Source organism: Rhea americana, unplaced genomic scaffold (genome assembly GCF_003343005.1).
Source record: "Rhea americana isolate MKP2758 unplaced genomic scaffold, rheAme1 scaffold_261, whole genome shotgun sequence".
Classification (NCBI taxonomy): Eukaryota; Metazoa; Chordata; class Aves; order Rheiformes; family Rheidae; genus Rhea; species Rhea americana.
Genome location: NW_028186381.1, coordinates 697,888 through 723,708, shown reverse-complemented (window position 1 = coordinate 723,708; position 25,821 = coordinate 697,888). Strand labels below are relative to the sequence as shown.

General features: G+C 42.4%; 1 protein-coding gene across 1 annotated transcript; it reads left to right on the top strand.

Moving 5' to 3' along the window:
• Nucleotides 1–917: 917 nt before the first annotated feature.
• LOC146594351 (tubulin alpha-1C chain-like) lies at nucleotides 918–11,100 on the top strand. The gene is made up of 5 exons (XM_085307678.1): nucleotides 918–1,018; nucleotides 5,098–5,320; nucleotides 8,243–8,391; nucleotides 9,780–10,460; nucleotides 10,708–11,100. The coding sequence occupies exons 1-5, from the start codon at nucleotides 1,016–1,018 to the stop codon at nucleotides 10,999–11,001; spliced, it is 1,350 nt and encodes a 449-aa protein (XP_085163804.1). The 5' UTR covers nucleotides 918–1,015; the 3' UTR covers nucleotides 11,002–11,100.
• Nucleotides 11,101–25,821: the final 14,721 nt, after the last annotated feature.

The window sequence follows — 25,821 nt, the reverse complement described above, 5'->3', positions numbered from 1 at the left end:
AAATTGGGGCATTTAAACACCAAGCGTACTGATTTCAGCAGGAGCTACACAACTTCGCAGAGCTGGTCTCTGGATTTAAGTCCTCCTCATTGTGCAACTACTGCTTCTTGTTGGTTCAGGCATCACTTTATCTGGTGACTATATAATTGAGCTGCCTCATCTCTTCTCAGGGGTGGATGTAAAGATGTGCCCAAGTCACACTCTTCCAGTCTCAGAGGTGAACACTGCCAGGCAGTGTGGCTGCAGGGTTGGGGGCCTTTGGGCATGAGCTGTGAGCCAAGTGCAGATCCCTTTGCCTCACTCGGCTTGGTCTCTTTGCTGGCCGTTTTCACAGGACTCCTGTTTATAGAGCTGGGTGCAGAACGGTCTCGCTAACACCCGGGAACCCCTCAACGAAGGCAGAGGAACCACGCAGCGCAGCTGCGCTCCCGGATGCTCCATCCCAGGACAACTGCTCCGTGCCCGGGACGCCTCTCAGTCAGGTTTCAGCTGCCCGAGCATCTGGGCAAAGCCGCTTTCCCGGCTCCTCCTCCGCTCTCGCTGCCCGCCGGCCACGGCTCCGCGGGGAGAACGAGGCCCCGGGCCGCCGCGATACGCGCCCCCTCAACGAGCCCCGACCAGCGCCTGAGGAGAGAAAACGAGCGCCGACCTCCCTTGGCGGGAAGGCTAAACCCCGCCCCCGCACCGCCTCTTGGTTACGAATCAGCCAATAGGCAGTGCAGGAGGTTGAAATTCGTATCCGCGGCCTAATAGCGCGCGGTCGGGCGCATTCCACGCAGCAGTCACCGACGCCGATTGGAAGAGCGAGGAGCCTCGGCGCACAGATAGCCAATGGCGCCGTGAGGGGTGTCGTCGCCGGGCGAGGCGCAGCCAATGAACAAGGCGCGGGGAGCGAGCCGCCCCGGGGCCTCCGTATATAAGGAGGGCCCGGGGAAAGCAGCTGCTTTCGCGGTGCTGTTCAGACTCGTTGCGCGTCTGCTGCTGCTGCCAGAGTTTGCGCCCGCCGGCCCGAGCCATGGTGAGCAGTGGGGCCAGCGGGAGGCGACGGGCCCGGGGGCGCGGGAGGGGAGGGGAAGCGGGGTGGGAAGGAGGTCACCGGCCGCCGCTCTGCGCACTGAGGCGGTGCGCGGGGGGAGGGGCGCGGCGGCCCCGCCTGCGGGCGCGGCGGCGCGGGCCCGCCCCGGCCCGTTGTGCCGGTCGGAGGGAGGGAGGCAGCGGGCGGGCAGGGCCGGGCCAGGCCAGGCCGAGCTCCGGGCCGTGGGCCGGCCGCCACGGCGGGGCCGAGCCGCTCTACGCGAAGCCGCCGCGCTGCCTCGTCCCAAAATGGTGGCGGGCGCCTCTGAGAACATGGCGGCCCGGGAGCGGGACGTGTCCTGGCTCGGCCTAGCCGGGAGCCGGTGCCCTGGGAGGGGGTGATCTCCAAGTGCCTTTAAAAAAAAGCGGAGCTGACACCTCCTGGGCGCTTCAGCAGCCTGAAGGCTGCGTGGGAAACGCTGGTGGCAGAGGACAGTGGTGCTGAGTTTTTCCTGGAGTCATGTAATTTGCTCTTTTTTTTCGTAGCGGGAGCCCCAGTGATGCAGCCAGGTGACGGTGTTGGTATGAAGTGGTTTAGGGTAGTCAGAACATGGGCTGATGCTGTAGAGATTTCCTGAAAGACTTTGTTAGACTGAGAAGGTAATAAAACCGAGGAAGTGGAATGACCTTGTAAGTTAGGACTATTCAGCCTTGAAAGAATAACTGAAAGGGCTGGAATATCTTAAACAGGATGGAGAGGTCAACTCAGTCTTCCAGAACAAACATGTAGGAGCATCAAGTGGTCTCCTTAAAGATGACTTAAGGACTTGCACAAGATGCTGTCGTGGTTGTCTGCTCTGTGGATGTCTGTCATAAGAGGTTTTGGATGTCAAAAGCTTACATAGAATTAAAATGTTTCTATGGGGTTGCTAAATGCATGAAAAACACTTGTTTGTGCTGAAAACAGGTTATGAGGAAATTGGAGGGAAATACTAATGTGCCTGCCTTGTTCTTGCTCTTCAGTGGGGGGGCTGTTTATGGTCACATTTTAAAATTAAGCCAGATCAAAGGGTGATTGCAGTTTCCCAAATTATTGATCAGCATATGAACTGCAAGGGATGAGAGTCATCCCAGGAGAACCACATTCCAGTTTACAGTGTGGTGTTCAGCTTCCTGAAACTTGGTCAATTATTCTCGTGAAGGAAAGAGCTTGGCTTTCCCTTACAGTATTTTGAAGCTCTGAATCACTTTATGGAAGAGAGGGAGGTGGAATATTCAGTGTTTTGATTGCTTTAGAATTCCTTTGGTCCTGACCTGCAGTTTGAGTACAGCACTTAGCATTACTGGACGCAACATATGTTTGAACCTTCTCTACTAGGAAACCTCCACTTGGAAATATTGAAGGGCACCAGAGCTGTAGTGAGTGGGACAGTTGTTTGTTGCCTGGTTCTAGGACTTTGAGATTACAATTTGAACACTCAGATTTTTGTTCAGTTCTTCAGTATTCCAGATACTTCGCCAAGCTTAATCTGCAGTGAAGGAGTTTTACAGAGCAAAATAGAGGCTATTAGATACTAGAATGTCTAATAACCATTTATCTTTCTTGAAAGAGATACATAYTACTTAAAAGTACTTTGTAGACTTGCAGGAAAGCAGTTGGAAGAGACCACTGAAAGCAGGGCTACAGCTAGCAGAAGGTCAGGTTTTCTGTGGCTTTGTCTAGCGAAGTCTTGGAAGGCATCCAAGGGTGGGAATCTTTCTTACTCTCTGGTGACCTATTACAGAGCTGCCCCACTGTGCTGGGGAAGCTTTTCCTAATGTCCACCCTGCATCTCCCAAGCCTCTATCTGTCATTGTCTCCCTCTATCTAATCTGCTTCTGCTGAGAAGTGTTTGGCTCTTTTGTAACTGCCCTTTCAGTAGTTGTAGGCTGTTATTAGATGGCCCTTACTCTCCTCTTTGCTAAACTAGGTAAGCCTAGCTCTCTCCAATTGTCCTTGTGGGTCATGCTCTAGGTCGCTTGCTCTCCAGGCATCCTGCTTCAGGCACAGCTCCATCTGTGTGGAGTTAGAGGGTACCTTCCCTTGATATGCTGGTCACTTGTTTCCTCGTGTAGCCCAATAGATTGTTTGCCTTATTCAYGATGAAAATGCACTGTTGGTTCATTCAAGCTGGTTTCTGTTGTAACCTCAATTTTTTAGCAGAGCTACATCACTGTAAATGGCAGTTTAGTTTGTACTGGCGCATGGAGTTACTTTGTCCCAATGTGGAGCTTTGCATGTTGTCAAACTATAAAGTATGTTTTTAACACTGCATATGTAGGACCTGGGCTCTGCTGTGTTGAGCAAATTGTACTTTCTAAGATGTAAGTTTTTTTCTTTGGRACATGAATGATTGTCATTATTTTGGGTAGTTTCAGGAAGAGGTGCTAGCTCATATGATGCTGGAAAGTCATGTGTATTCTGATAAATTCCATTCTTCTACCTTGTTGGGAAATGTTAGTTCCCATATACTTCTAGTGATCTTCCGCTGTTGCTGAAGAGCTTCAGAAATGAACCTCACCTTGCTTCAGGGCAGTCTCTAGGTTGAAGTGATGAGGTTAGCATCTGTACCTATTTTCTCTTCACTAGAGAAAGAAGAGTTGCAGGCTGTCCCTCTGCTCTCCTGAAAATGATTGTGGCCTGATTCATTGCTGTGACCTAGCTTCTCTGGAAGAGTATAGCYGTATTGGGCTGTATGCTGAAGCTTTTCCTGTTGTTCTTTATACAGTGTCTAGGTTTCCTGTTCAATACCATTCCAGTACCCTGCCAAGCCCAGCCCTTTGGGCATGGAATGGGAAGAAGTAATGGCCTTGGAGAGGAGTAGGGTGACAGCAGCTTTGAGGGAGAGAAGGCAGTGGTAAGGCTGGTTGCAGAAAGGATAAGGATTGCTGTTCTGGAAACTCTTGATATTTGAAAACATTGCAAAGATGGATGGGGAGCTGAGAAACAACTAGTCTTGGTTATATAGTACTGTTAAAAATAGGCAATGTTTTTTAGAAAATATTGATTTGAACTTGAGGCTCTCAAATGGAAAAGATTATATGTTGTTGCTACCCTTCATGACTATTGATGTGGACTAGGTTGTTTCAGGCTCCCCTTAATCTGGAATTCTAGGGGAGTGAATTATTACCCACATGTTAGGGTCTGAACATAGGTAAATTTGACTATTACTCAAAACCATCATACACTTATTCTTTTAGTGTCCAACTCCATCACTCGGAGCGAAGAACAAATTAAACAAAATTCTGCAGATAGACCTGAAGTCTAGATATGGTTAGCAAAGCTGTGGTTTGGCTTCTTATATTCAAAGCCCTATGTTGAAGTATTGAGGAAGATTGGGTTATGCTCCAGATATCAAAGGAGGCTCAGGGATCCATACATTGGTATGAATTGATTCTTCTGCTGACATGAACTATTTTCTGTGCAGTTCGGTTGGCTGTTTAGTGAGGTAGAGCTTTTGTTTGGTGTTAAGGCCTTTAGTACTTGGCATACAACAATGCATTTGCTCCGTATCTGAAGTGCCTCTAAGGGTTTGGTTAGTCAAAGACTGACAGGGAATGCTCAAGTTCCTTAAAATGATTAGAGGAGTCTGTCTTTTGGTTTTACATATATTAAAAACAAAATGGCCCTGGTGCTACAGAAGGTTTTGCTCCCCTGGTAGCTCCTGGAATGGGAATGCCAGGGGTGTTCTGGATACTTAGGCCAGTGACAGGGGTAGTCATCACTTTTGCTCTGTGCTCGTGAAAAGAGAAGCCTACTGAAAGGTTTGGGAGAGCTGGTCAAACTCTTACTGGAAGATATGAAAAACAAGGAGAAAAGAGCTTGCAAGAATGACAATGTCCAAAAAGGTCTTTCTGGATGGAGGTAGATGATGACTGAAAGAAGCATTTGTGTTCTGTCAGATTTTGTGCCAAATACCAAGACAGTGAAGCCAATATTTTAATAGCTTGGCAGTATGGGAGTTCAAGAGTTGTGCTGCATGTTTTCTAAACAAGGAAATTGCTGTTTCTGCTGACTGATCCAATTTTTTTCCCTCTGCACAGCGTGAGTGCATCTCAGTCCATGTTGGTCAAGCTGGTGTGCAGATTGGCAATGCCTGCTGGGAGCTCTACTGCCTGGAGCATGGCATCCAGCCCAATGGTACCATGCCAAGTGATAAAACCATTGGTGGTGGTGATGACTCCTTTAACACCTTCTTCAGTGAGACTGGTGCTGGAAAGCATGTCCCTCGTGCTGTGTTTGTGGACCTTGAACCAGCAGTAATAGGTAAATACAATGATCTGCACGAACTGTAGAATGTACTATAAGATTTGATTTAACTTGAATGTCTTACTATTGACACAGCAAAAACTCTGCTTTATCTTCATTGAGATTTTTGCAAATAGTGTGCACTCTAGAGCTGTGAAGAACTTAAATGTGGCCTTCTGCCAACCTGTAGCATTGAATGCATCTTCTGCATGTACTTGAATAGCAAGTGTCAGTACTTGCTATTCAAGGAACTAATTTTAAAATTTTGAAACAATATGATGGCATAAAATGTGCAGCAGTCAATAACTACCTTTTTAAAAGAAGAAATGTGTATTAAGTAGATTTTCATTTTTTGGAATGATTCCTGTGCCTTCCCAAAGCTGTTTTCTGCTTTATCTCTGTAGCTTGAATAGCACTTGCAGAAATGAATCTTTAGTTATCCTGACTTCAGGGTCTGCCAAACCTTTACAGGCTTGGCCAGATTTAAATTATGAATACCTTTTTTCCTAGTATAATACCTGTGTTTTGAACAGTACAAATTCTTGCATTTCAGCTCCCTGTTGCCTGATCTCTGGAAAACAATCAGCTCTTATCTCAGCTTTAGCAATGTTGGCTTTTATTGTGTTCAGCCCACATCTCCACTGGCTAATCCATGGCACTGGGGTATGCCCAGCCTGATACGAGCCTCCCATTTCACAAGGCCCTTTTCCATTTGTCATCAGTCTTGTCTTTACTGGCATACAGATTGCTGAGAGCAAAGTCATTTTGTTGGAGCTAGTTTCATGGCTTCCTTGTCTGTAGCAGTGATTGTGCTCTCAGTTCTGTGTTGCCTGTGCTTGTACAGTTCCTGTGTTTCTGTAATGCATGAAAAGAGTTGTGAAGGGGAGGTTAGTGACTAGGCTTAGGCTATTTCTATATACTTAACCTGGGTCTCTTAACACATTTCATTTTGAGGCTGCAAACTTTGTCTGCCTACTATAGTAGGAAACTTCTGCAGGAGAGAACGCTGTTGGCCAGTTAAAGTGTGGGGATATCATACTACCTTTGAAATAGCCAAAGCACCTCCTGGCCTTGCTCTTTATCATTTCCAGTAGCTGCTGTGGGCCAGGCACTCCTGTTTTACTGAGCCCCATAGCTGTTGCTTCTGCTGCTGCTGGCCAGGTGGTGGCTCTAAGCAACCAGAAGAGGTTGAGAAATGAGGCAAGAGAGCAGGTGGCAAAACTCTTACCCTGCTGCCTCTTGGGTAACAGCTGATAAGTCTTGAGACAAATAGTAAAAGGTAGTGTTCCAGCATTTGCTAATGAGAAAAGCAGAATATGGGAAATGAGCAAAAGACCTGTCTTATGAAATGCTTGGTAATACTATGAAAGATGGGCTTTCTGTTACAAAGGTTACATTATGTGCCTGTCTGGGGACTTTCTTTACTCCTTCCCTGCTTATTTGAAAAATACTGGTTTAACCTTTCTGGGCTACCATGATTTTTCCCATATGCACACAGTGTGGCTAGCACTGTTTTTGGAAAGCCTCTTGTGCATACATAAGGGATTTCTGAATCTTCTGGATAGATGCTGCCCTTAGTGAAAGCAACAGGCTTGTTCTACATGTGCACTAGTTCTGCATAAGATGTGTGAAGTATCAAATGTCCCACCAAAAAATAGCACAGTTGCATGTCTGAGAATTCAACATGTCTTTAAATCTACTCCAGTTAGACTTAACATGAAAGGTTCAGTTGTAGATTATATTAGCTTCTTTCAGTGCACTTTCATAGTGCAAGACTTATCCTCCAAATCCAAAAGTTTGTTACTTCTTCAGAACCATTTTGACCTGTTACCCCTACCTGCTGCTGTATGTGCATGCTTTTTCCCCTTTACACATAGATCTCCTTTATATCTCTAGAGTTTAATGCAAAGCATCTTAAACATCTATTTTCAATTTGCTGGCTTTTCCAAACTCTGTTTTGGTGTAGTCTTGGAACTATTTTGATGTATTTGATTACAGACTGCAATGGTAGCTGGTCAGCCCAAATTGGTTAAAATAGTAACTGTTTTTAAATCTTATTCTACTTACCTAAGTCTTTCTGACTCACTTTCAGGTTAAAACAGAATATATGCAAAGGGGCAACTTCATCTGAAGTTAATAAAGCTGTCTTTGCTTTTCACTTGACTTCAATTAAAATGTATAGTGCTGCATTATCATATAGCTCAAGAATGGCTTCAGCTAAACCAGGGTCAATGCTGAGTTGTCTTTGTCCCTTTGATAGGACAGAAATTTACATGTAAATATATATTTCTGATAGCTAGAGGGGATCATTGATTCTCCAGATCTCTAGCTGAGGAGACTAGAAGGATGTTATGTGTGCCTTCACTCAGCTTCTTCATAATACAGCCATTTATGCTGAAGTGTTTTGCTATAGCAATACTTGAACTATGGGCAGTTTCTAAAGAAGTACCTCCCATTCCTCTTAAACATTCTTTTCTACTCTTGGCAGAAAGTATAGTCAAGAAAAATAAAGGGAGTGATATAGGCAGTGACTGCCCACTGCTGCAGAAGCAGCAGGCAACAGCCTGGCAGGCTTGGAAAATATAATGGAAGAGCAGTATTTCAGATGCTGCTGATCTGCAGACTGGGCCTAAAGTGAGGAATTAAACTATGGAAAGGGGATTTGCTATTACACTTAAAAATTGCTCTGGCGGGACAAAAGTAAGTTAAATTAACATGCATAGGATAGAACATAGAAGTTAAGCAGTAACTGAATTTTCTCAGGTATTCAGCACTTACCTGTAGTTGGTATTATGTATCACTGATAGGTAGAAATCAAGGTGCTTTTGTTTCTAAATATGGTTTTGGATACCTTATTCTGGATATCTTCAGAAGTTTTAAAAACACGGCTTATGTAGAAAGTAACTTACTATAAAAAGAATATTCTTCTTGTCTCCCTAGATGAAGTTAGGAATGGGACATACAAGCAACTTTTTCATCCTGAGCAACTGATATCTGGTAAAGAAGATGCTGCAAATAACTATGCTCGAGGTCATTACACAGTTGGAAAAGAGATCATTGATTTGGTCTTAGAGCGTATCAGGAAACTGGTAAGACTTTTCTGCACTGAAGGCTGTCAAGTAACTATAGCCTGTGTTATGGGATTTGGAAATGAGTTTCTGAAATACAGGCATGTAAATTGAGCTCTACTTGTTCCATGCTGGGAGAAGCTGTGGACTTACTCTGCATCAGCTTTTACTCAAGTCAGCTGAGAGCAGTTGGATTACTCCTGTCAGATATGGCTTTCAAATGGCTTAAAATGCTGATGAGGCGCACAAATTTTTTAGCTTTGTGTTCAACTTAGTATAGCCAGGACTGAGTCTGTGTACATATTCTGATTTGCATAGTTTCTGTTGGAAAAGGATTGGTCTCTGGCTGGGGCACTTTAAAGGAAATTTAAATAGGACTGTTTGCTTTTGAGGCTTAAACTTCTATGTTTGCATTTCCTTTTGTTATAATCTCAGATTCTATTTTATGGTAGAAATGGTAGAAACATCAGTAAGCTGATGTTTCAGGCTCTACAATCCTTTGAACATCTGGCAAACTTACAAAGGTCTAACTTAGGTTAGAGTTCCTTTTTAGGGCAGCTGTCCTGTACTGAGTACTTTTTCTGCAATATGCTCTCATTGCAGAAAATAAATCTAGGGCTTACCTCTGGTGCTTTAATATGGGATACTGAAAGTCATTGAAAAAATAAACCTTTTGCAGGTGAAAACTTGTTTTATGCTCAACATCTTGCTCTAGAGACAGTGGCTTAACAAGTGCCTTACAGATAAGTCTGTAGTCTATATCCTGAAATGCTGTCTTGGTTTCCTTTTACAAGCTAGCTGTTGTACTGCTTGTCTATCCAGGGAATCAAGCTGAGCATCATGTGGCACTCCTTTCTGGGGAGAATGCAGTCTAATTTCTTCAAGTAAGAAGAACTGGAAAGGCAGCATTATAATCTTGACAGCTCATTTCCCTGAACTCAGTAATGTGCTCTTACAGGACTACAACAACAGTTCTTGGGTAGTGTAATGTTTCTGGAATCTACTACTTTTTGGGCTGGTCTAGAATTTTGCATTTTACAGGATAGATTTTATATAATACTTTAAAAATTATTAGTTTGCTGGGTCAGTGTTACATGGACCTCTCCTGAGAACAGAGGGTAGATCAAGTTCTAAGGTAGTATTTAAAGTTGGAAGGTCCACTTTCCAAGAAGGAGAGAACTTAATGTCAGAACTCTTAAAACCCAAGAATACAAATTTGGATTGTTTCTTACAGGACACTTCCTTGATTAACAATAGATTAATTCAGTGTTATTATTCCAAAGCTTGGACACTTGATAAATGTCAGTTTAGACCTGGTTGCTTCATGAGTTTGAGATGAGCATGTTCTGGGATTCTGAATATCTAGGCACAATTGCTGTAATACATGTATTTCTGTGTTTTTTTTCCAGTCTGATCAATGCACTGGCTTGCAAGGTTTCCTGATTTTCCACAGTTTTGGGGGAGGCACTGGCTCAGGTTTTACTTCTCTGCTGATGGAGCGCCTGTCAGTTGACTATGGAAAAAAATCAAAATTGGAATTTGCCATCTACCCTGCACCACAAGTCTCAACAGCTGTTGTTGAGCCGTACAACTCCATCCTGACTACCCATACCACTCTGGAGCATTCCGACTGTGCCTTCATGGTTGACAATGAGGCCATCTATGACATTTGCCGTAGGAATCTGGACATTGAACGCCCAACCTACACGAATCTCAATCGCCTCATTGGTCAAATAGTCTCTTCCATTACTGCTTCCCTCAGATTTGATGGTGCCTTAAATGTGGATCTGACTGAATTTCAAACTAACTTGGTGCCTTACCCTCGTATCCACTTCCCATTGGTAACGTACTCCCCAATTATTTCAGCAGAGAAAGCGTATCATGAGCAACTGTCTGTGTCTGAAATAACCAATGCTTGCTTTGAGCCATCCAATCAGATGGTGAAGTGTGACCCTCGCCATGGAAAGTACATGGCCTGTTGTATGCTGTATCGTGGAGATGTTGTCCCCAAGGATGTCAATGCTGCTATTGCTGCTATCAAAACCAAGCGCACAATCCAGTTTGTGGACTGGTGCCCTACTGGCTTTAAGGCAAGTTCAGTTGTGTTATTGTGCATCTTGTACACACTGTTCACTGTCTTTATGGACTTATCAAGTATTTTCTTGTTAACATATTCTGGAGATACCTAATCTGTATTTTGAGAGATGGAGCCTTATGTTCTTGTACAGAACTTTTTTTCTCAGAAGTGAAACATTCTATTCAGCTACTATCATCTGAATTTTTTGATTAGTTGTCAAATGCTACACAAACTCACCATCTTTTCTGCTTTTCATGTAGGTTGGCATCAATTACCAGCCACCCACAGTGGTTCCTGGTGGTGACCTAGCCAAAGTCCAGCGTGCAGTGTGCATGCTGAGTAACACTACAGCCATTGCTGAAGCATGGGCTCGTCTGGACCACAAGTTTGACCTGATGTATGCCAAACGTGCCTTTGTTCACTGGTATGTTGGTGAAGGTATGGAGGAGGGAGAGTTCTCAGAGGCTCGGGAAGACTTGGCTGCACTTGAGAAGGACTATGAAGAAGTAGGCACAGACTCTGTGGATGGAGAAGATGAAGGTGAAGAATATTAAATGCAGAAGTGAATTGCAGGTCTTTGCCATTTTACTGCCTTTTCAGTAACAATGTAAATCATGTCAAAAGAGTGGAATAAATTTCTTTAATCAAGACAATTGCTAGTGTCCAAAACATTGTATGTACATTCTTTAACCATCTGTATGTAATCAAGTCTGGCATAATGATAGAGTTTGCTTCTGAGCTAAAGAAAATCATGCTATCATTGGACCAGTTCTTGTCTTAAGACATTGCTGCTTGTATAGAGCAAAGTGTATATTTGACCCCAGAATCCATGATTAAAACAGCTGTGGTGAAGTTTGTTGAAAGATTCCAAATTGTAGCTTAATGCTATAATTTTTTTTGAGCTCTAAATGTAGTGTCACCTGAGCTGATCTTATGTTACCTTCAAGAAAAAATGAAACACCTCTACAGTCAAAGGTTATTTAAATTAGTTGTCTTCTCTTTGTAGGCTTAGCATGGGCTGGTAATTTAGGAATGCAGTAAGCTAAAAGGGGAACAGATGCCCAGAGGGGGTGTGCCATAGTGTAAAGAACCTGCCACTTCCTCTTCTCAGGGCTTCTACCACTGGTGCCCTGACCATGCCTTGTCCTCCAATGAAATGTGTAGTCCATCTCTGCCAGTTTTCTGTGGAAGCAGCCTTTGGCCTGTGACTCATTCTAGAACAAAATGTTTGAGTTAGCTGGCAGGATTAAATGCTAGCTTTTGCTGAAACTGATTCTTGTGCAGCAGGCATCTGTCCATTGGTTCAAAGGTGCAAGTTGACATCTTCTTTCTCTTCCCACCTTACATATAAGCTGACTTAGCAGAATTCAGGGCTAATAAGGAGCTTATCTTCAGGTGTGGACAGCCTCAGTTGGGAGAGTTAGACTAAAGATCTAAAGGTCCCTGGTTCAAGCCTGGGCTTCAGCAAGGGGGTGTCCTTGTTGCTGCAACGCTGTCTAAGATGCTCTAGGTGGCCCTGCTTGAGCAGGGGGGTTGGACTAGCTCCCCRGAGATCCCTTCCAACCTTACTGATTCTATGATTGAAGTGAACCTCTGTGATAGAACCTGTCTCAAACCTTGCTAAACATGGTCTGAGTAGTGCTTGGGGGCACAGGACTCACTGATTTACAGACAAAAAAAACTGATTATCTCTAATATACTGTTACAGAGATCAGTGATTGAGGAAACTCCCACAGAACCAGCAGAGGTAGAATGTCCAAAGATGTTGAAACAATGCTTGAATAATTTGAATGTGATTCTTCATCAGACTTTGGTATCACATAGACTAGGTTTTAAGCTAGAGAATTTTCTTCCAGACCTATTTCAACCTTATTTATATTCTTTCTGATTTAATAGTTGAGTGCAATTCAGGCCAAGCTTTGAAGCTTGTTAGTTGATTAAAATGAGCATACCTGCATAGCAGTTTATAAAACCGCTGCTTCAACTTCTGTATGGAAAAAACTACAGTAATTGGATAATGCTGTAGTATTTGACTTCTGTTGATAAAATGAGATTCTTTAACCTCATTCCTTACTGATTTAGATGTGCATGTTCTACTAGATGGGGATATCATTTTTAATTGAGACTAACAGGTCAGTTCTGACTGAAGTTCTAACAGAATAGCCTGATTTGCTAGAACTGGCCATGAAAAGCTGAAAGGCTCTTGTGTTCAGTTAGCATGTTGCTTGTATTCTTGCAGTCATGGGGTCAGTTCAATTCATCTGATTGAAATTCATCTGACTAGTTTAATACAAAGGTAAGGAACAATTCTCAGGCTTTATAATTGAGATCAGCTGCTCAGATTGGCTTATCAGCTGTGGTTGTATGGAGAAAATGCAGATGTTGTATAGAAACAAAAGCAATTAATGTCTTTATTGACAGCCTGACCAGAATAGTCTAGGATGTAAAGGCTAAACTCAACTGTTTTGGTGTTGCATTCCCTTAGGTAACACCTTCATTATCAGCATGTTAGCTCATGCCTTCTGCTATTCAGCTTAGCTGAGCGCATTGGAAGCAAATGAGAAGCTCAAACTTCAGCTTCTTTTTTTTCCAGAGTAGATCTTGCCCAAGTATAAAGCATTTCAAGTCATGTTGAATAACCTATTTTCCTGTTTACTAGATACTTAGGCAAATGTGTGCTAGACATAAACCAAAAGGTCATGTTCATTGCAAGTCAGATCAACTTCCGTTTCTCTTCGTGGATTCAGATTTCTAAAGTAAATGGCAGTGCCCATTTGAGTATGCAAAGACTGCTTCATGCCTTGCAGGTATCTAGGTCTTCAGTGTGAAATCTTGTGTTACCAGTAGATCATGGAGAGTGCCATAGTCACTGGTGCCAGCACCATAACTGTACTTAACTTGTACTGGGGTGTTGTGTAGTAGAGGACTTCTGAACTGGCCTTCAGTGTAGTCTTAGTGATGACTTGGTTCTTGTGCCTGGAACTGACTTCATGCTTTGAGGCCTGTGTACTCTTTTCTGCTGATACTGTCTGCATTCTGTTGCACATGTGAATTACCCTTATTTAGGGCACTGCTGCTTATGTGATGGGAATTAGGCTGTAATGTGTCAAAATGTTTTATGTGGGCATGTACAATGATAAGTTTGTGCAGGAAAGGGTACTCTGGCATTTTGTTAAAAGGATTGTGCATATTGAATGCTAAGCTCTTTGAAAAACTTGGACTGACTAAGAGATGAAATGTCATTCAAAGCAGGCATTAGAATGTATCTTGATGCATTATGCTTTTAATTTTTAAAGGTAACATGGAATACTACTTTAAGAAGATAGTAAACTGAAACAAGCCTCTGCTGGTAGGAAAAGTAAAAGGCTTTACAAGATGCTGTTACCTGTTAGCACTGAACTGGTACTGAAAGTAAACTGTACTCAGTCTGCATCAAACTCAAATTTTCTTCATATTAGTATTAAGAAACACTTCATTGCGTTAGCTAGTGAGCAGTTAATTCTGTCAGTGTAGGCATACACTTAATGAGGTAGGATAAAACTGTTTTTCTCAGCTGTGAAGCCAAGCTAATTACAACAAGAAAATCCTGCTAAAACTGATCTTGCTTCAACTAGCCACTGAAATCCTTAAATATACTATAATTACTGGCTGTATGATTGAATTAACAAATAAGTGGTTCATCCTGGTTTCCTGCAATGTAGAGGAGATTCTATACTGAATTAAATTCTGAACACAAGATGAAATACCTGAAACTTGTGGAAGCTGAGATTAGCTGCCACTTTTAAAAGAAAATACTTCCTTTACACTATGTAGCAAAACGCTTTTTTAATTCTAAACTTTATTTATTTATGCTTTAATTAGTAAGAAAACTCTGCATACTTTTGCTTTGAAAATGGTCATGTGCCTGTTTGCAGTGGCACAAGTTCAGGCATTATCTAGAGGTAACTAAATATATCTTTACCTGTGCAGTGACACAGCTTTCTTCCAGAAGTAAAATTGGCAATTGATAGCTATCACCTGATACAAAATAACTGCTATGATTCATTATGTGGAGGAAGTGAGCTGGAACTGGTGATGTGTTGCTGTGAACTTCACTGTGAGTTGCCAGTTCTATCTGTGAAGATCTGTTCTAGGAAGCTTCTGGTGCCCTTCCAGGGGAATGCTGTGCAGCAAAGCTTGCTGATTTCTACCTGCTCTGCTCTCTTGGATAAGCAATATTTGTATCTTCTAATGTCTCTAATTACTATAGTAAGCATGCCACAGTAATTGGCATGACAATCTTATGTGGAGATCCATTTTAGCTTTGGAAACAGTACAGGTGACATAAGCGTACAAGCGCGTAGGCTGCCATCTTCCTCCTGCGAAGCAAATCTTTTTCAAATCAGGTTCAGAAGATGCTTTTGTGCCCCAGATACTCTTAACTCTGTAAGATAATATCCATGCTAGCAAGCTGCTGCTGGAAAGCATCAACTGTTTTTAAGAGAAGAGCTCTTTGGAGTAAGAATTTGTGAGGTTTTAAGTAAATGTGGATGTGTGAAGACACAGTAGGACAACTCCATCGTGTTAGTGAAAAGTAGAGGTAAGATAGCAAATCGTATACTGCTTTAGGCAGTGTTGTCAGAAAATATAAAGCATTACCTGAAATAAATGATCATATGACTTAGTATTAAAAACTGGCTTTGCCCACAGCCCTTTTCCCCAATGTAATAGTGAGGAGTGATAGTTGGGAAATGGTGTGTCAAATCATTATTTCGCTCATATGCTGCTATAAACCTTCATATGTATTTTTTTTAATCCTGTTACCCAAGCCTACAGCCTTCAGTTTTGTTAGGCCTTCTGTCAGCATGTTTTGTTTCCACTTGGTGGCAGTTTCTCTAAGAAAAGCAAGGAAGAAGGCATTGTGGCATGCTTGACTATTGCAGCTAAATCTGTAGAGGTCTTGATGTCTGCAATACAACACAGCTAATATGCTACCTTATGTCATTCTCTTCAAATGTTTTTAAATACCTATACTTCTGGCACATCAAAGTTGGTTTGCCTTTGTACAAGGTCATATTTTCCTGTATACAGAAGGTGCTTCATGAGCAAGAACTTTAGTTGTCTCTATAACGTGCAACTATTTTAATGTAATAGGACAACTTTTTTGCTTGTTGAAATTTTGTAGCAATCTGTAATGCAAATTATTTTGGAACTCTTTCAGTCAATGCCTTTGTCTTTGGATTTTTTTTTTTTTTTTGGAAAGTCTTAAATTTGAGGGAGAACAAAATCAGCCAGGATGCTAATATAAGATGCTATATCTTGTATAGGATGATCTGCAGGTTGCTGGAAACTGGGAAAGTAGTAATTGGGGCCACTGCTGGGAATAAGATACTGAATTCAGAGACTTCTGATCTCACCAATCCTTGCATTGTGTTTATAAGGAGTTGCTTTTAAAAATCTGAAGATTCTTTGTATCTGTGAGCTCAGAAAGCATGGACTGAGCTTATAAAAGAACCTTGTGTTAAACAGCTCAAGAATGATTTCCCATCATATTGCTGAATTTCACCAGAAGTGCCATAGGTATTTTCTGTGTGTATTGGCAAGGTGATAATGATTAATCCCTCCCCTGTGTATCAACCTGAACTACAGAAAGGGCTAACAACGTGACTCTTGGACTGTACGAAGACTTTGATCTACAGATTTATTCTAAGAGTTGGGCAAGATGATTAAAAGTTTGTAGTCACAACTGGCTATTGAAAGGAAGAAGGAATGAGAGCATGGTGAAGTGGAAGAAATTAGTGCTCTGAAGGTATTGTAGGCCCTGACTGACAAGGGGCCAAGAAACACCAGGAAACTAAATAGCAGAAAAGGAGTAAAGGGCAAAATTCAGAGGAGTGGAGTTTTGTAATAAATTGAGTTGAAATAGAATTTTTCTGATGCTATGTGTCTATCTGTTGACTCTCTCAAGATCCTTCTTCACACAGCCAGCTTCCCCTAACATAAAACATGTGACTTCTTTTTATAAAGACATTCTTAGTTCTTATGGTACTGTTTTTTCTTCAGTGTAGATTTGCAAAATTTGCAATTTTTCAGGTGTATAAGATAGTATTTGGTTTGAGCTTTTTGTTTAATCTGTTTGGATAGACTCTTCAGTGCAGAGTGTTGGATTTGTATTTTATGTAAGCAGCCACAGTACCTCCATATTTTCTCTGAAGCATTTTGGTTTCCCTGGTCTGTGGCAAAGCTTGGAGTGCTTGGGCAAAGAAAGAAATCTGAATTTCTCTTCAAATGCTTTCTAGAAAACATCTGCAAATACTATAAGGTGTGAGGGATTTAGAAAACATTGCAGAAATACTTGAAAAAAAATCTGAAGAGATGGTTAGAAATGTGAATGGAAACTTTAAAAGTCTTAAGTGTGCTTTTCTTCTCAGAAAGAGAAGACGTACATCTGTTTCTTTAAAGTGTATTGAAGTAATCTAACCCTACTAAGCAAGCTCAGTTCTATTTTAAGGTCTACCACAGGCTTCCTTTGTGATACTGCTAAGCGTTGTGCTAGCATTCTCTCTTAAATTTTGTCCCAATATGTGCAATAGTTCCCAGTTGCACATGGTATTATGTTGGCTGTGTAACTAAGCTCGTTTTTATAAAGAAATAATTTCTGTGGGTGAATGAACACCACAGCTGGTGGAAAGGAGCAGCTTTGGGACTGAGTGAAGAAATAAGGGTTTAAGGTTTTCATTGTGGGTTTGAAACTGTAGAAAGGGAGTCTTCATCCATAAGCAGCAATACTTGAATACTCTGTAGGAGCAGGACTGGAGATCAGGTGGTGAAGAAGATGCTTGGGCAGTTACAGCTCTCCTAAACTACAGTATGCTTGACGTTTACAAAGAAGGTGGATGGGTTTCATCATCATAACTGATGATGAACTGATCATAACATCATCAAAGCAAGATACCTATAGTCTGAGCTAGGTGCACTGGATTTGTTTTACAATATCTATGTAGGAGGTGGAGAAGGTAACAGGAACATTCAGAAGAATTATTTTAGATGTTGATTTTAGGTGAATTGTCCTCAGTAAGTGCCTGTTGAAGGCCTAAGGTATCAAGTCCAGAAATAATCATTTAACTTTTAGAAACCTGAGTTGAGACAAATGAATCCTTCTGTCCATAATGACTCAAACTATCTCAGTGTTTTTACAGTACTGTTTTTATCTGGTATTTGTGTGAATTTCTTTAAGTCAACTGTCTCTACAAGGTTACTGGCTGTCAATCTGCTTGTGGAAATTCCTTTTTCAGAGACTGCTGTGGGAGTAGCTTGTTGTAATGCTGCACATGGGGAACAAATTCCAAGCAATGTTCTCCAGAAAGGCTGCCAAGACCTTAAATGTGTCCACATTACTTTCTTTTGTTAGAACTCTATGGCTAAAACTGTCAAATGCATTTTGTAGTCTTACATCATTACCAGTTGCAAAAGCCACTTTTCAGTCAGTTATACTGAGACTTGTCCTCTGAGGCTTTTCAGTTATTTCAAAATCCAGTTTGTCAAACCTGCCTTGGGTGAACGTTGCTGGCCTGCATCATTTTGGAGGTGCCAAAGTACTGGTTTTAGCCTGCCATTTTTTTTCCTAGTACTGTTGGTGTTGATCTTTCACAGTTCTGTATGCGGCATGGCTTTGACAACAAGTACAGAACTGCTTTCAGTTTTGATGTTTGAATATTAGTAGCAGCTGTTGTGAGGTGGTCTAAGCTGTTCTTAACTGCTGGCTATCACTGTCCCATCTTCCCCACCTGTGCAATCTTGTGTTGTTTCTTGCTGTACCTCTGGCTCTGGATTTTCTGTTAAATCAGTAAGAAAAACTTCTTCCTCTTGGTAGGAGTGGTAGGAAGAAAAGCAGTTTTTCTGTTCGCTTCAGGAACTAAGATGGTTTGGGATCAGCTGAGCGTCAGAGCTAGGACAAGGGAAGCAGAGGCGCTGTGCTTCCTGCAGGCAGGTCAGCTTTGGTTGCTGTTGAGCCACAGGCTCAGCTGCATTCTCTGCTGACTTGACCAAACTGGTTTTTGCCTTTGTTCTTCAAAGTATGCATCATTTGTGGAAGGCAGAAGCGTGTGCAGTTGTCTGTGGAAGTGTCCCAGTCGCATCTCAGCTATATTGTAGAAGAGTTTTCTGGCACTGTCCACAAATGGTTTTGAAAATGGTGTTAATGTCTTGTAGTAAGCACACAGGGCAACCAATAGTAGGTTTCCTTTTCCAAGGCTTCTCTCATAATTCAGGCAATTGTTACTGGCACTTCTGCACAAAATACTCTGCTGTTTCTTTTTTTCTTCTGTGTGTTTAATCTTCCTCTTCCTATGATGTTTTCAAATTCTGTCTGTTTCTTGTTCACTGCTGCTGTTGATATCAACAGCATGTTTAGGTTCCAGCTTTGTCTACTGCAGCATATGTGCACTGGTTTCACTATCTCCAGTGCCTACAAGTATTTAATGTCTAGTAAATGTATCTGCATGTAGTTAGATCTGCTTAGTGAGGTTGAGTGGGGCAGTTTGACTGCATATTGGTTTAGACTTTCTTTACTTTTGATCAGCTATATTAAATACTTTCATATGTGGTTATTACATTTTGTAATACATCTAAGATCTGATACAACCCATTTTTTTTGCTTATTGTAGGCACTGGTTGGTCAGGAATAATCCTTACTGTTGTACTTTCATGTGGACAGCTTATTTTCTTGCTCGGTTTTGCATTTTCTTCGCAAAAGATGCTGTAAATTTAGCTGGAGACTTTAAAATTCTTTTTTTTTTTTTTAAGTCAGGTATGTGAGGTTCCGGAGATGAACACAAGATGCTTGGTTTTCCAGGGAGCTCCATTGGCAGAAACCACTTGAAAAATCCCTCAGGACACTAATTTCTGTTTATTTTAGGAGTTTATTGACTCTAAAACTCCTAAATTAGTTCCATTGCCAGGTTATTAATCATATTTTTTTCCCATCAAGTTACATCTGGCTCCCCAGCTGGTTCTAAACCTATGTGCTATCCACCGTATTCTTTACCAATCTATTTCTTGGTGAGATTCATGTGATTTCCTACCATCTTTGCTTTGCAAACATTGTCATCTGTATTCAGTCTGAAATACTTTCTTCTCTGCCTTAATTCATTTAGCTCTTACATGTTCTCCAGTGTACCTGAGCAATCTGCATTTCCACATTTAAAATCTTTATAATCATTTTTTTCCTGCACTCTTCAGTGTGATACCAGTTTAAAACCCAACCTTTTTCTTTTGCTCCTGTTTGACTTGTCTTTTCAGCCTGGAACTGTGTGTGTGTGTATATATATATTTTTGGTGTCTCACAAGGACTTAGATGACTTTGTCCATACCTACTGTTTGAAACCTAGATCGGGGCTTTTTGGAGGTTTTACAGATTTGGGTAGTAACTACATATTTGAAATAGGCCTGTAAATAGAACCTGAATGCAGCAGTAGGTTAACCAGGCACATGGYAGCTAAATCCTCAGCTATTGCACAAGATAATGAAGTTTTCGTATTGCCTCTTTAATCTGATCCCTGATATGTGTGGCTAAAAGCAAGTGGATCCTAAAGCATATCTTTGCCTCATCTGGGGGTGGGAGGGAAAATTTCAGCAATAGCTGAGAAAGGAAGCTCAACTAGGAAAAAATACTAATTAACCATTTTCTGCAAGATCAACTTTGCCTGTTGCCTGGGCCTGTGTAGTGTCGCTAAGCTGTGGTGAGGAGGGCGGTAGTTTATCTGTGGCTGTGCAATGTGTCTGCCCTTTGATAGCAGGCTTAGTGAGACTGGCAGAATGCATGGTCTGCAAGCGCCTGTTCATGCTGCTTCCACTCACCCTGTGCAAAAAGTGCATGTGTTTGAGGTCAGATACTTTGGAGATAATAGCAGTGATGGTATTTTGCCATGTCACTGCAATAAAGGGATTAGGGAAGCTGCATCTTAATTTCTAAAGTATTTTGGGGGGCGGGGGAGGAAGAAAAGGTTTTACAGTTTTATGCATTGCAGCAGGCTACATTCCCCAGACTTGAACTGCCCCATTGTGTTACCAGGGATTCATAGATGGGATTTATTTCCCTAAGCACAGATATTTAGAGTTGAATTAGTCACCCAAGGCTTCCTTTACAGTCAATGCAGAGAAATAAAGGAGTTCTAGAGTGGAAGTAACTGACCTATTTTTAGACATTTGCTTTAAGATAAAAAAAAAATGAATTAGGCCTGAGCCTTCCTGCCTATTGTAATAATCAGAAGTCTGACCCTGTATGCATGTTCCTACCTGGAAGCAGAATGTGTTGTGTGCTGCCATTTGCTATTAGCACACTCTAGAGCAAGGAGGTGCAACCCAAACTCGTGGAGCCTGAGTCAGCAGCTCTCTGGGAGAAGTGATAGGTGAGAAACAGCACCTCAGCTCTGTCTTCCCAGTGCTTCTGAAGGCTGTGGTTTGCTTATCCTTGTTCCTGTGATAGTCTGGCCTAGGATTTGGAGCAAGGCTTTGCTCAGCCTTTAATAGTAGCTAATGATAGGGCAGGGGACTTTATTAACAAAACAGATGCTAAAGGCATTTGCACATCTGCAGAGCACTTTCCATATTTGAACAGCGGCATTCTAATTTTCCACGTGCTCACCAGCTGTTTTTACCTGTCTATTGACATAGTCCCCACTAGGAGCTGTGTGCAGCTGTGGGACTTCCGTCCTTGGTCAGCCAGCTCAGTTCTAGCCCACAAACAAGGCTCAGATTTCCTGCCTACCCCTTCAGCGTGGCCCCTCTGCATGGTTTCCTGTAGCTGATACATTCAGCCTGCAGTCTGAAGAGTTAAGAGTTAGCGGTGGTTTGGCTTCCCCAGAACACAGAAAGCATCATACAGATATGAAGGAGGAATGGTGTGTGAGCCAGCCCAGAGCAGGGCAGGGAGCTCAGCTTTTGGAAGGAAGACAAGAAATAGCAAGACATCTATTTATTGAAATTGATGCTTCTCTTGTGGCAAAAGGTGCCAGCAAAGGACTAATTCTCCATCTAAGATGCTTCAGTTGAGACTTTGCATCTTGATCAATTCAGAGTCTACGTGAGATAGTCTAGGTCCCTTGACAATGTCTACAGGATGGAAGCTGAGCTTACAAAATTTCCATAACCTGGTGTATCCAGAAGTTCCCCGTATTTCTACCCAGGATCCCCAGGTAGTAGCTAGACACTAATATAGTCCTTTCTCTCAACAAGGACTGACATGCATCAATATCATGCAGCAGGCGCTTTCCAGAAAGTTAAATGCTTTGCTTGTCTTGATGATGAAATTCAAATGGCTTTGCAGGTTCTTACAGGCTACTGGTTTGTTTGCCCTGGAAAACTGGTTTGGTTTGATCTGTCATAGATTCTGCATACTAAATCTGTTCCCAGGAACCAGTTTTCTAAAAGAGCTGAGAGGCTCAGCATATTTCCCTCCCTGCCCTGTATTGTGTAAAATGCACATAGTATTTTAATTAGGCCAAACTTTCTGCTGATGAAATAAGTGCTTTGGCTCCAATGGAGTTTCACTTATGACACAAATCTGACCATAAACTCCGTATGCAGTATTGAGCTTATGAACATTTTAGTCTAAAACTGTGCACTGGACTCCCATGGGCAGGATCTACTTTAGCTTGTTTCTAGGTGATTCTGGAGTGAAGCCTGATGTAATGTCAGTATTTCTCCTGAGACTAGCTAATCACTTGGCCTCTGGGAGCTGTTTCTTTTGCTTTTTCAGCATCCAAAGTGCAGTCATCTCTTTGTACTTGGAGGCCCAAGTATGGGCTTTCCTAGTAAAGCTCATCTAAGTTTCCAGTGCTGTTTGTCCCAGGCCGACACAACCAAGAGCTCAGTGGATGCCAGGAGAGCTGGTTGCAATTAGAGCCTTGCTGAGTTGTACAAACCAAGCAGGGTTCCCCAGCTGGTGGGATCCTTCTGATTGAGGCCCAGGGTCTTGCCAGCTGCTCCCTTTCAAGATTGTGCATTCTTAGCCCTGGARTTAACATTTCTGTAGTGTTTGCCTGGAAACACATAGGAACTGATCCCAGAGTTAGTAGACCCCAATGTGAATTAATTGTTAGCTTAACTGATTTTGGACTAATACGGGGCTTCCTACAAAGAAATGGCATATGATTCTGTGAAGAAAGCTGTACTGAGGCAGAACATGAAGGGTCCCTCAGCCCTAGAGAAGTCTGAAGAATAGTTTTGGATGGATCCTCAATACAGAGCTCAGGCAAGTAGGCACAGAAGGGCCCCTGGGTAAGATGGGGAGTAAGGATGGAGGAACTGTCAGGAAGTCCCTGTCCTAGTGAAAGGAGACCTTTAATAGCTTTCCATCAATTAGGAGTCTTGATGCTCCTCACCTTGGGCCAACTTGGTCCCTTACTTGATCTCTCCTCTTAAGTATTTGCCAAGACATCTCTGGCAGCTCTCTGGTGTAATTCTATAACTACAGCAAATGGTAATTTCTGTTCACTGGGAGCATATATAACAGATTCAATGAAAGCCCATCTAATGAGGTTTTAATTAATGAAATAGTCAACTGAACCATAAAGGAGGCATGTCTGCATTCTCATTCTAATTGAGTAAAATCTGTTTTTCTTTGTGCAATTTGTACTTCTGCAGTTCTTGGGAAATTCAGCACAGAATCTAGAGCCAATGGTTTCTAAGCCAAAAAAGCCACTTTAGTTGTATTCTGGGGATTAACGCTAAGCAGATGTTGTCACAGAAGTAGGATGCAAGAGAAGATTGCATGCAAAAGTGAATGTTTGGGTTGATGAAGCATTTTCATTAGCAGGTAGCAAGGCGGAAAGTTGAGTAAGATGCCTGAAGACAGTATGCAGACCCTCCAGGGCTTATTGTTTACCTTCAGAAATCTCCATTGTGCCATCCAGACCTGAATCACCTCAATCACCTCACCCTCCTTTCAAGGAGTTTGCTTTTTATCCTGGGGTCATCTCTTGATAACTCATCTCCCACCTCCACCACTCATCTTAAGATCTTCATAGCAAGTGGCTTTTTTGTTTTTTGTTTTTTTTTTTTTTTTTTTTTCCATCATAACTTCCAAGGTAAGGCACCTGTGTTGCCTTAGTATTTTTCCATCAGTGTCCCTCAGGAGGCTGTTGTACCTGACTGTGTCAGCAGAAATGATCCTGCTAAATGTCATCCTTCCAACTCTGACTGAACAAGTCCTACGGGAGTCATTACTGAAAAGGCTTTCTTCACTGTACATCAGAAGCCATTGATGTTCAAGCATCCTTGAAACTCCTGGGGAATTTTCAGACCCAAAGTTACAGAATTAACCATTGTTCAAAACATTCTCCTGTCTGTGCCAGAGACGTCTGAGTTCTAGATGTGATGCAGAGCATCCATTTGAAGAGGATTAAAGAGCTTAGTTTTTTTTCTAGACTGTGTTAGGTGATTTATACTGGAGGTTCCCTAGGTATAAAGTGCAGATATAAAAAGGGTATGGTATATATTAAACATGTATGTAGTGAGATTGCTGGCTATCTCAACTTGCTATTGCTTTGTCCAAGGAAGCAGATTCATTGATTTCTGCATGCCATAGATAAATTTCAGCAAAGGAGATGTTAGGAATTCTTCTCAGAGCTGATGACAATCTAAGATGTTTCAAGTGATGAAGCTCTGACAACCTAAGCTTGGCTGCCTCCCTAAATCCAGGTGAGGGAGTGACTCTTAGGATGAGAGTGTCCATGCAAGGGCAGATTTTTCTTCTTTTCTTAAAAAGAAAAAAAAAAAGCTCAGCTCTTAATACTGATGTCAAGTGCTGCACCTTTTTGAGATGTTTGCTGATCTAGTATGCTAATCAAATTAATCACATCTAAAACACTAGCTAGAAAACAGTTTCTCAACCCTTGACATCTCAGACAGGGATGTTATGCTGCTTAGGCTTAAAGCAGGTTATGCATTTACCGATGCCTTCTGCAGCCCTTTCTCTGAGAGATACAGCTGTATCTGTGCAGGAACCACAGACCTGGAAGGTATCTAATAGTTCTTTGTTTCAGTTTAGCAAAACTCCACATCATCCAATAAATCTCGGCCAGGAAGATGCCAGTGAATTGATGGGCTTGGAAGTTCAGGCTGTATTTGTAAACGCTATCAGCTTTCCATTGACTGAAAGGACTCATGCTCTTAAACCATCTAGCTGCTTACATGTCCAGAAGCCTCCTCTCTCATGCATATTTGACTTTTTCAACCAATACATTAAGAAAGTAGTGAACACTTCTATAAGTGATGAAAACCTATTTAGATTTTCAGTAATACTGAACAAATTTTATTTGAAAGAGCAGAATTTTATATCAGTAGTTGAAGTTGTATTTAAAAACTGCAGGCTTAGTGTGTGCATTCTTAAAAAGTAGGGGATTTTAATCATGAGCTGCAACAGCACCAAGCTTTAATTTGATCTAGAACAATTATTAAAAATAGCACAATGGTGCTTTATGCAGTAAGCTACTTAAGTGTCCTTCATTTAAATCACTCCATCCCCTGAAACAGGCTGACAGGAGACAGCTGGAGGCTGGGGAAGCTGTTACATTTTGGTGGTGGATGGGGCCTTTCTCCAGACCAGGTGCCTCCAGAAGATGCATGACTTTTGAGCTTCAGTAGCAAAGCAGCTGTAGCAAAAGAGGCCTTTAGGTAGCACAAGCCAGGGCAGAGCCCGCAGGAACAAACTTGGTAGGATTCCTGGGTTTGGCTAAAAAAGGAAATGCAAACTGGAAATACGGTCTAATTGCTGTTACTGAACCCAAACGGATGACTTAGTTGGTTGTGTGGATGGCCCTACTTGTCCTCCAAGAAAGTGTATGCAGTGGTGGGAGACGGATCGTCACTGGATTTTGAAAACAGCAGTGAAGGCCTCGCAGTAAGGGCTACTTCTGCCGCGGAGGATGTTGGATACCTATGGGCAGGTTGCTCCAACTACTCAACCCAAGCAGGCGACAGGGCTTAGGGGCTGGGGGAGACCGCGGTCGGCAGGGCGCGGCTGATCTTCAACTGCCTGCCTCTCATTCGGGGAAAGGGAGAAACGAGCTTGTGGGAGTGGGCGGCAGGTGAGGGTGCGCCAAAGGTGGGTTTGCGTTCACAAGGAGCTCGGCGGTTTCAGCCCGTACGCTCTCGGGAAGCGAGTTGAGACCCAAACGGTTTGGAGACGCCGGAGAGCCGGTGGCGGGGGCAGGCGCGGAGGGGAGGCGGTGGCAGCCTGRGGCTGCGCATGTTCCCTCAGGAAGTATGAAATAAACAGTGAGCAGCGTGCGGCGCAGCTCGCCGAACGAAGCACGCCTACGGAGCGATCTCAGTTATTTGCTAAAGTTTTGGCTTATTCGTCTGTTTTCGGCGCCGGCCCAGGCCGGGCCCGG

What these genes read in the sequence shown, in the direction of transcription:
- LOC146594351 (XM_085307678.1), top strand. An exon ending in TAGAGCGTATCAGGAAACTG is followed by an intron (nt 8,392 to 9,779) that starts GTAAGACTTTTC and finishes TTTTTTTTCCAG; the next exon opens with TCTGATCAATGCACTGGCTT. An exon ending in GGTGCCCTACTGGCTTTAAG is followed by an intron (nt 10,461 to 10,707) that starts GCAAGTTCAGTT and finishes CTTTTCATGTAG; the next exon opens with GTTGGCATCAATTACCAGCC.